This window comes from Hibiscus syriacus, unplaced genomic scaffold (assembly GCF_006381635.1).
Source record: "Hibiscus syriacus cultivar Baekdansim isolate YM2019G1 unplaced genomic scaffold, ASM638163v2 tig00111843_pilon, whole genome shotgun sequence".
Lineage (NCBI taxonomy): Eukaryota > Viridiplantae > Streptophyta > Magnoliopsida > Malvales > Malvaceae > Hibiscus > Hibiscus syriacus.
In genome coordinates, this window is record NW_024063198.1 from 618,530 (window position 1) to 629,839 (window position 11,310).

Genomic DNA, 11,310 nt, shown 5'->3' on the forward strand with positions numbered 1-11,310 from the left:
CTTTCTCGCAACGCGATTTTCCAAATTCGCAACGCGAATCTGTAAATCGTAACGCGAATTTGTAATTCGCAACACAGAAGTCAAATTTGCAACACAGAAGTCAAATTTGCAACACAGAAGTCAAATTCGCAAAGCGCGTTTATTTTCGCAACGCGAATTTTATTTTCGAATTCGAAACACTATATTATTTTTCAACACAAATGTAAACAGTATAATCGTAACTCATAATCTAAAACCCTAAATCACAACTCAATTCCATCTCCATCTCTCACTCTCTACGGCGACATCCGTCCCCATCTCCGGCGACATCCGTCCCCATATCCGACGACCCCCCTCTATCTCCATCTCTCAAAGCCACCCTCTCAAAACCATTCACGGCCACAAATGAAAAATCAACCACCGAGGGTTAGTTTTTTTAATTATTTTTATTTTGAAATTTTAATACTTATTAGATTTTTCATATTTAAATTGATGATAAATTTACTGGTAATTTCAATATATAGATTGACCATTTCACTTAGATTGCTTAGTAAATTCATTCGGTTGCTGCCAATACTGCTAAACTGTTTAGTCTTTAACCTTGTGAAATTAGTATTTGTCTTTTGGTTGAAGTAATGCAATTCATTCAAGTTTCAATTTGCAAAAGAATAGTTTTTGAAACTTAAATTCGCAGCACGAAAATGAAATTCGCAACACGAAAATCGTAACACGATTTTAGTTTCGCGTTGCGATTTTCATTTTCACGTTGCAAATTTTATTTTTGCGTTGCGATTTTCATTTTCGTGTTGCGAATTTAAGTTTCAAAAACTACTCTTCTTCTGCAAATTAAAACTTGAATGAATTGCAATACTTCAACCAAAAAACAAAGACAAATACTAACTTCACAGTGTTGCGAATTTAAGTTTCAAGAATAAACTACTACTCTTTATGTTGTCCTTGAACCTGCACTAAACCTATATGTTGTCCTTTTAAATGTTTATATAAGTGCTTACTTCTAGAATGATATCTGATTCATTTTGTGAACTATGATAGAATAATGACTTGGGTGAATACCGGGCTAGTTTGAAACATATTTGGCTATATTTTCCCTGTTTAATATCATGTATGTTTATAGTGCATAATTTGTAGTTTTTGGCATATCTAACTTGGTATGTTTATTTTTGTTAGGAATTTTTTTCGGCTTCATTGACTTTAAGGAATAAATTAAGCCTAGCCACTACAATTGCGTCGACACTTACACCTGTACAAAGAAATTTGTTTGAGAATACTTGTTTCGAGCCATGGCTGAAAGTACAACATCTAGGTGGAGATGTTATGTTGACCCATTTGTTTCTTCAGACCATGAGTAACGATCTACCCGAGGGGATACAACGTGGTGATGAAGAGATATTGTTTCATTTTCCACCGGCGTATACTCGTTTTGGGCGGGAGGAGTTTTGCTTAATCACTGGTCTACGTTTCAGACGACACGATGAAGTAGGTCCGTACACTAGTCATATCGCCTGCCCATCATGGTTATTTCGGGTTTTTTCCTGATCTGGCAAAGGTGAAGCCCAGTTTACACGTCGACGATTTGAAAAGATTACTTCTTAAAGATGGTTTTACTCGGATGGATGACCTTGATGTTGTCCGAGTATGCCTTTTATTATTTTTGAATGCCGGCTTTTTAGCCAAATAGGGCAGACAACCTATTTCTCAAGATTTAATATTATTGGTAGAGGACCTAGATGCATGGAACGTGTTTCCGTGGGGTTCATATCTATGGAAAGCTACTTGGAAAAAATTATCGTTTGCCTTTGAGGACCGTCGTAGTTTGCGTGGCCATGGTTCCAAATACACTTTGGTAGGCTTTCTTTGGGCCTTTAAGGTAAGAATTTCTATATAATGTTTCCAAAATTATAATTAATTATTTAACAATTACTAAAATTAATGTTTGTGTATTATATTGTTTGTAGATTTGGATATTTGAGGCTTTTCCCAGCATGCGGACATATGCCATCAAAAATTCAAATGATATTCCTAGGGCTATTACCTAGAGAAGGATCCAACTGTTGGATTGGGAAGATTTACTACCATATACAACGATGAATGATGTAAGTTAACACAAATACTACCATATATAAACAAGTTATTACTAGTAGACGTTTGACTTTGTTTGAGCTTTTATATTGTTAAGAGGCAAACTATCAATTACTAGTAGGCATTTTTTTATGGGACGGATGATGAGCACCCCCCACTTCGAGAGCCATCACCTGATCGAGCCGATTCTACAGCTCGACACCAAGAGCCATCACCTGATCGAGCCAATTATACACCTCCACACCGAGAGCCATCACCTATTCCATCACATCATCGAGCCTCTTCTCCACCATCACCTCATGATAGGCGACCGACAAAGATGCCACGATATTTATCTCCCCGTTCTCCACCTCCACGGGATGAGTTAGGGGAGTTACGTAATGAGGTCAGTGCTTTGCGTGATGAGGTCGGTACTTTACGTGACGACAATGGTGCATGGCGTGATGAGGTACGGTCTTTACGTGGTGAGGTAACTTTTTTACGCGATGACAATGGTGTTTTACGTGGTAAGGTATCTACTTTACGTGATGAGGTAGCCGCTCTACGTGAGATTGTTTAATCGTTGCAGAATGAGGTTCATACTCTATGCGATAAGGTAAATTTGTTTAATACTATACTAAAAATGCAAATAACCTTTTTTTGGTATTATTTATTTATTTATTTACTGATTTATGTATTAATTTATTTTTAGCGGCCCGATAAGGTAGATGCTTTACGTCGAGTTTTTCTTGTACGACGGGGTTCACGCATCAGTCGTCGTGGATGTGCCATTACGTCTCCTTTCACCCCAATAGTTCCAAGACTGTGTAAGAAGAAGCCTGATTCACCTCTCATCGTTCAAGAGGCCTCTCCCATCATTCAAGAGGCCCCTTTCATCGTTCAAGAGGCCCCTTCCACCGTTCAAGAGCTCGATTCACATGGTATACTATGTCGATATATTGATAAACCCCCTCTCGTGCACCGTATGATGGATCAGAGTTGACTTTCGTATTAGTTACCGGCCAGTACCATTCCTCAGCACGAGATGAGCACACTACCGGACACACCTATGGATAATACCCTTTGGGCTAAGACTGCAGTTGACTTTTATCTACATGAGCGGAGCCAGGGGTGCTACACTGACATATGCAAAATCGACGATAATATACATTTGTTTCTTAAGCGGTCTTGGTGGGGTGTTTTATTAGGGGTTGAAGAGAATGGCTATTTTGAGTGGGGGGTATGTCTTATATTTTTCTTATATTGATTTTGATTATTTTTTTAAAATTTATTAAATTCACTAATATATGTATTTTGTTATAAAACAACATATTGATGAATGGGTGTCGCGTCTTCTGATTATAAGGAAATTGAAGAAAATAAAAAAGACGCGATGGACTATTATGCCTTCGTCTTTTCACGCAGCTCACTTGAAGGATCAGAGAGACGCTTCATATGCGTTGGGTAATAGAAAAGCTATCATTTATCCTGCGTGGTGGGAGGTTAATAAGATTAGTATTTATTTTTGCATATTTAAAGGTGTTCATAAATTTTATTTGATGTGCACAATTGAATAAATAATTATGATTGCAGGTGTTTATCCATGTTATGGAACGCCGTAGTTGGCTTCTCGTCAAGCTTCAGCTCCCATCCTTGAAGACGATAGTATATGACAGCATATTGAATTACATACCATTGTCTGATTTGAAAGATATTACTTGTAGGGGATGGAGCAATCATTTGGCTAAATACTTGGATGCGATTGATTATTGGACTAATTCAGGAAATAAGAAGCCAAATAAGTTAAAGGTTACAATGATGAGAGACGAGACAGCTCCACAACAAACTTCGGGAATCAGAGGGGATTGTGGTCCTCTTGTATGCATGTGCTTGGAACGTATGACGAGATGAGATAAACAGTTTCTACCTCCCACAGATAGAGATAGAGGTGCAATAGGGTTGTGGTTTCGGTATTTTATGGCTAGAGAGCTATACGCGAGACATTGCCTACCTGCATCCGCGTGCTGAAAGAGTGTATAAACAACCATTTGTTATTGGTAAGTTTGAGCAAGTGTTGTTAACATATATACTATTTGTTGGTTTGAAAATGTTTGGTTAAGTACCTAGAAATCAATAATTTTATCTCATATTTGTTGGTTTTAGATGTGTAGAAAATCTCATGGCCATAACGTTTCTGCAGGTTAATCCTTCAAGTGAGCTGTGTGAAATTGACGTATTTGGATGTAAGCTCCCTATTGTTAGGAGCATTTGGATGTACTTTCTGGGGCTAATTGATGTATCAATGTGTTGTCAAGTGTAAATAAGAATTGTTTTTTTTTGTTTAATTGATTTGTTGTTTAATTTCAATCTGCATTATGTTAAAGGAAAAAAAGACATGTTGAAGGTACACCACCTTTAAGAAAATCAAATTTACAACGCGAAAATCAAATTCGCAACGCGAAAGTCAAATTCGCGTTGCGATTTTTATTTTCGCGTGTCGAATTCGATTTTCGTGTTGCAAATTTGATTTTTGCGTTGCGAATTTGACTTTCGCAATAATCGCAACGCGAATTTGGCTTTCGCATTGTGAATTCAAGGAAAACACCTTCAGAAAGATAACAGACAACAATCTGATAAGTGATAACAACTGAATAGATCATAGCAATGTTCAAACTCAAGTTACTAATACATGTCTAACTGAAAATATATGCATTCACATATAAAATACACATAATACAATGTTTGCATTTAAAAATCACCTAAGTTAATAAGTCTCAAAAGGTGAAGCCGGTTGTGATTGAGATTTTGATTTTGATTGCGATTTTGATTTCCTTTTGCTTGGCACCATATGAACTTTGGATTTTGATGAGGATATATATTTTGGTTGAGGAAAAGATGATTGTGATAGCACTGGTGATCCACAGGTCAACCTTGTATGACCACTTTCCTTGCACCGACTACATGTCGATATCCTCTTCTCTTCACCTTAGTCGGTATACGATCATGATTTTTTGGTCGACCAGGTAGCCTTCTGTCCATTACTGGTGGCAAAAATGTTTGTAAGTCATCTGGTATGTCCCACTCAGAAGGATGTGGAATAGGGTAGACAATCTCGGCATAAGTCTGTCGATATACTTTTGTAGTGTAGCAATTCATAGCGTATGCGCTTAAATCATCTTGGTTTAGATGAAGAGCAACTTTTATAACATGGCCACACGGATAACCAGATGTTTGTCATTTCATACAACTACACATCTTTGCATTTAGATCGACAAACCCATTTAAGTTATTATCCAATACTTCAAACAAAGTGTTTGAACATGGTTCAACTCTCCATGACGTTGACTTCACAACACGTTTCGTTATCTTTTTTTTTCAGTCCATGGTGTAACACGACGTTCCAATGTTCCTGTAAATTTAAATAAATAATACTTAGTAAAATCTATTAAATATGATAAGTTACGAATTTAAAGAAATAATACCTGTATGGTTTCTTTTCTTGTATTACCACCGTTGAATAGAGGCTCGAAAAACTCCATTAACATAGTAATGGGTAATTTTCGGGAATGACGACTTAGAGCGTTGATTGATTCTGCAATATTAGACGTCATGAAACCATATCTTGCTCCAAGTTGATGTACTCTTGATCATCTTTCAAACCCGACATCTTCTAGTGTTTGAACACATTGAGGCAAAACACGTCTTAAACAATTTATATGCTTATTAAAATCCACTTCCCGATAAGCTTTTACAGCCTTTCAATATGTCCATTTGTGATTTTTTATACCAGCATACCTTGATTTTAGATTTCTGTACAAATGAACACCACAAAGTCCATGAAAAACATCTGGGAAACACCTTCTAACAACGTTGTCAATTGAGTTTGCCCTATCGGATATGATTATCAAATTGCTAATAGGACCTATGCAATCCCTAAGATGCCCCATAAACCATGTCCATGAATCAGAGGTTTCAGATTTGCCAACCCCGTAAGCTATTGGCAGTATCCCATTGTTAGCATCCATGGCTACTGCTAATAAGTTTACTCCAAGGTATCGACCTTTCAAATATGCTCCGTCAACTATAATAACTGGGCGCATGCAAGTAATAAACGAACGAATCTACAAAATAATAATATATACAAGAAATATAATCATTTAAATGTGAAATGCATGTAACTAACAAAAATGAGTCAACAAAATTATATTGATTTACTAACCGCATCACCAATGGCGATAAACAACAACTCAAAATGTCCATCTCTATATGTTTTGATATGAGTTACCGACCTAGGATTTTTCAGCTTTAAATTGTGACAATAAGCCGGCAGTTATGCAAATGATGCTTCTGGTGACCAATAACATTTGGCTCTCCAAGCTTGATAATATGAGATACTAATCTTGAACCGAGCATTTATGTCAGACATAATTTAATGTCCCTAATATACTCTGCCATTCAAAAACATTAACTCAGCCAGAAAACCACCCAACACCTTTTTGTTTGCTTGTCTATGGTGAGGAGAAACTTGGGTTCTTGAACATGTATGTTTATCAATAAAAGTTCTAACTTGAAACATTTCACAATCTTTTATCCTCTTTGCAATCATACGCCACATACAGTTTTTGTCAATCATACACTTTGTTTCGAAACGATCTTTGCTTGATTTGTTAACTTTTAGTTGATAGCCATCTTCCACACATTTTGTATACAAAGCTATCTTCAAGTCTTCCTTTGTATCAAAACAATCATCTTTCTTGATACGAATAACTTTTGTTTAACAATCAACTGCTATCTTTACCAACTCTTCTTCCGGTATCTGAAGTAATTATGACATATTCCAGTTATACACCCGTGGTATTTTCTTCTTTTCCTTCTTCAGGGTTATATGAATTACAAAATGAATGTTCAACATGTTCATTCACAGTCGTAACTTCTTCCTCATTATCATCAACAACATCTTCATCGGCAATGGTTGTTTCATCATCAAAATTCGGGTATTGACAATATCAAAATCATTACACGCAGGGTCTGTTTCTTCTTCTGAAACATCATCAAAATCCGAGTATTGACCAAGATCAAAGTCCGGATATTAACCAAGATCAAATTTCGAATACTGACTAGTACTCACAATTTTTTCTGTTAGCTCATCATCGTCTAACTGGTCAATACGAAAACCGGAATTTGGTGCTGAAAGTTTATTGGGATTTGGATTAGGGAAAGGTTGTGGGTTTTGAGATTGTGTTTGATATTGTGTTTGGTATTGAAAATATGGTGAAACAAAATTTTCTTGGTGATGAAATTGTGGTGGAACCATTAAATTTTGAGGTTGATAACAACGTTGTACAATGTGAGCACCATAAATTGGGGTTGAAGAACTTAGTTGATTACTACCCGCTACTGACCAAACTTCACTACTTCTAGGTTCATCAACATACAATGTAACATTATCTTGCGAAACACTAATGTAAGCAATGAATCGTTCAATATCTTCATTATCGGTTAACAAATAAACTTTACATTTTCTCTTATAAGATAGCCTAAATCCACTTAGAGGCTCTAAATTCAATTTCTTTGCAACACATAACATTAGAGTTTCATAAGTAAATTTTTTAATGACAGTTTTAGTTGAAGATTCATGGGTAAAGACATATATTGTAAAACACCATTAACATTCTCCCATGACCCTCCAAAACATAAATCTATCCAAACATGATCAACATTAGATGATTTCATTCTACAAATTGTAAATTAATTTACTAAACAAACGAGCTATAAACTAGATATCATCACTAACTTAGAGAAAAACATACATTTATTAAGTTGATAGTTGATAATTTGGGAGAGAAATCATTGAAAATTATATAGAAATAAAATTATGTAAAAAAAATTAGAGATGGGGAAGGATGTCGTTGGATATAGGAACGAATGTCGTCGGAGAGAGTGAGAGATGGAATGAGTTGCGATTTAGAGATTTAGGTTATGAGTTGCTGCTGCTGCGTAGTTTATATACCCAAAACATTTGTGTTGCAAAAATAAAAGTTGTTGCGAAATTAAAATTCGTGTTCGAATTCGAAAATCGAGTTGCGAAAACAAAATCTGTGTTGCGATTTAGAAAATCTTGTTGCGAAAAAGAATTTCGCGTTGCGAATTCAGAAATCGAGTTGCGAATTTAAAATTCCGTGTTGCGAATTTGAAATTTCGTGTTGCGAATTTAGAAAATCGAGTTGCGAGAAAGAAATTCGTGATGTGATTGCAGAAACTGAGTTGCGAATTTGGGAAATTCGTGTTGCGAATTTGGAAATTGTGTTGCGAAATTGGAGTTCGCGTTGCGAATTTGTTAGTTATTTTCGCAAAAAAAAATTAATTAAAATCGTATATTATAAGATATTTTCGGTCACTGAAATTATTTTATCTTTTGATAATCATTTTAGTGATAGTTTTTTCATTGCTGAATGTTTTAAAATCAAAGGCTAAAATTTGTCCACGACTCTAGGAGCGGTTAGGACACCTATCGATACGTCGTCGTTTGGGTACCGTCTTCCAAGTCCGTTGCTTCGACGTGAACGTCACGTGATAGACCCTTTTATCTCTCGCTTTCTCTTATTTATTTTCTCTATTCATTCATCCCCATGGCTACTGCCTCCCCCCCTGTAATTGCGCCCCTCCATCAACAACTCATTCCCACGCGCTTCTCCTCTAGGACACATAACGCTCGTAAACTCAAACCCAGCATCTCCCTAAATGCCCATCTTCACCAACCGTCCACTTTCCCGCTAGTTTCACTCTCCGCAACTTCAAAATCCACAAGATCTAATTACATCTTGAGTTCGGTATATCGCGCTTACGTTACTGGTCCTCCGATCGTGACCGAATCCGACCCGAGGATTGACGATTCGGAGCCCGACTCTGATAAGACCGAGGCGTCGAACTTGATAAGCCGGAAGCTTCTATGGAGTCTCTTTGCTCGGCACAAGTTCAGACTTTGTCTTTCGGTGTTGGCTCTCGTTGGCGGCACCACGTGTACTCTGTCAATGCCTATATTTTCTGGTAAGCTATTTCTTTCAGTTTTTCAAGTTAAGACGAAATAGGAGATACTTAATTGCTTATGCTAATTAATTAAGATTGAGAAAATGTACAGGACGATTCTTCGAAGTTCTCATAGGCACCAGATCAGAGCCGTTATGGAAGCTGCTTAGCAAAGTGGGGCTTCTATACTCATTAGAGCCTATTTTCACTGTTATTTTTGTGGTAAATATGAATACCATATGGGAGAAAGTTATGTCAACTTCGAGCTCAGATTTTTAGTAGAGATTTGGTTCAAAAGGAATGCTTAACCTATGATCATTTTGAATCATCTTCTCAATTTGTCAGTTTACTTGTAATTTTCTAATTGATTTTTTTAATTTGTTGATGCAGGCGGAGTTTTTCGATCGATACAAGGTTTCTGAATGCTCAATTTAAGAAACTTTTTTTTTGGTTGCTGTCTGTGAAAGTTTAGTATTTTAATTTTGCTTCTTACAGGTTGGTGAGCTCAGTGGTTTGCTGACATCTGATTTGGGTTCTTTAAAAGATGTTGTCAGTGAGAACATTTCGAGGGATCGAGGTTTCAGGGCACTTTCTGAGGCAAGCCACTATATACTAAAGTAAAAGTGAGCTGGATGTTGCCTAAAGTTGAGCGTGTAGTAGTTTGAATTATCTGACTCTAATGGACTTAGTTCTTCCTTCACTAATATTAATGCTAAAAGTACCTGGATTTCTAAATTTTAGCAGAATTGGTATTATGTTTGTCTTTTCATTTCCGGGAAATCTTCATGTGTGATTTTGTTGAAAGGAGCATTTTTTATTTTATCTCACTTTATGTTGGTCAATTTATGTTGTAGGTTGTTGGGACGATTTGCATACTGTTTGCCCTATCCCCCCAACTAGCCCCAATTTTGGGTCTGTTGATGCTTTTCGTGTCCGTTTCAGTTGGTAAATACACCCTCTTTGCAAATTTTGTTTATTTTGCATGTTTATTCGTTGTTTGAATTTATTCATTTACTACATAATCATGTAGAGGTATATTCATCATCCTCTATTTTACTTTATTGTGTTTAATACTCTTTAGGAATCTTACGGTATCAGATTCATGTTTATTATATTTGCTTAACCTAAATTTTCTACCTATTGTACAATAATAGATACTAGGTAGACCTACTGCCAAAACTTTGTGATACTTTACTCATCAAGTTGCTGTGGAAGGTGGGTTATCAATGGTTTTGAGTGTTTTATGTTATAGGCTATTACAAGTTTAGCCTTTCTTTATAATAATCCACTTGTCATGTTTCACAAATATGAATATACACTTTTCTTCCTTAAGCCCTGCTTCTTTTGACACCACCTAAATTTGGTCTGTTGATAATTAAGCCCTTGCTCATTTACTCCTTTTGTAAAGAAATTTATCATATTGTATCTTTGGAGAACCACACTTCAAAAACTAGCTGTTGAGGCTGGAGATCCTAAGTCCACATAATGTCGTCCTTAGTGTTTGCTCATAGATTAAGCACAGTTCAGAACGCCCATCAAATTGCTCTTTGTTCAAATGGCCAGATAGCAGAACTGGGATCCCATATGGAATTGCTGGCTAGGAAGGGGCAATATGCTTCATTAGTTGACACCCAAAGGCTGGCGTTTGAATAAATATCGGTTTCCATAGATACCTTCCGAATGAAGTCCGAGTAGAAGAGCAAGATCTTGTCTGAACTAGTGGAATCGTGCAAAAAAGGGCGAGTAGTAGCGTCGGCTTCCATTGCCAGTTATTTCTACTTGCTGCCTTAACTAGTGGCTAAATGCTAAGATAACTCAGTTATGGAGGGTGAAGGACATGAGTTGGAAAAGTTCAAATTTTTACTTTCAAATGCGTTGTTTGTCTTAAGAGGCAGCAATGGTGGCAAACAAATGTATCGAAGATATAACAGCATGTCGTATGAGGAACTATTGTTGTAACAAAGATAATAGGAATACTTTATTCGCTGGTATAAAATATAATTGTTCGAATTTATGTTCAAGTTTTAATATAATTATTCATATGTTATGATACTACGCTTCCAGTTTAAATGACTTGTTAATCATATACGATCTACATATATACTTTATAGGATGAATTATGCAGTTGGTCATCTGTTTTAGTCATTTAATTATTTTTTTCCTTTAAATTATACATGATATTACATTTTGATCACCTATTATTAAATAATTAACAATAATATTGAC

General features: G+C 36.2%; 1 protein-coding gene across 1 annotated transcript; it reads left to right on the plus strand.

The window, feature by feature from the left end:
• Positions 1 to 8,687: 8,687 nt before the first annotated feature.
• LOC120172140 (ABC transporter B family member 28-like) lies at positions 8,688 to 11,056 on the plus strand. Its single transcript, XM_039179681.1, has 6 exons — positions 8,688 to 9,105; positions 9,197 to 9,306; positions 9,475 to 9,498; positions 9,580 to 9,681; positions 9,939 to 10,029; positions 10,648 to 11,056. The coding sequence occupies exons 1-6, from the start codon at positions 8,688 to 8,690 to the stop codon at positions 10,683 to 10,685; spliced, it is 783 nt and encodes a 260-aa protein (XP_039035612.1). The 3' UTR covers positions 10,686 to 11,056.
• Positions 11,057 to 11,310: the final 254 nt, after the last annotated feature.

Excerpts from the sequence above, each read along its gene's own strand:
- LOC120172140 (XM_039179681.1), top strand. The coding sequence starts at position 8,688 with ATGGCTACTGCCTCCCCCCCTGTAATTGCGCCCCTCCATCAACAACTC. Across the intron at positions 9,307-9,474 it reads TTTTCACTGTTATTTTTGTG|GCGGAGTTTTTCGATCGATA; the intron begins GTAAATATGAAT and ends TTGTTGATGCAG. Across the intron at positions 9,682-9,938 it reads GTTTCAGGGCACTTTCTGAG|GTTGTTGGGACGATTTGCAT; the intron begins GCAAGCCACTAT and ends TTTATGTTGTAG.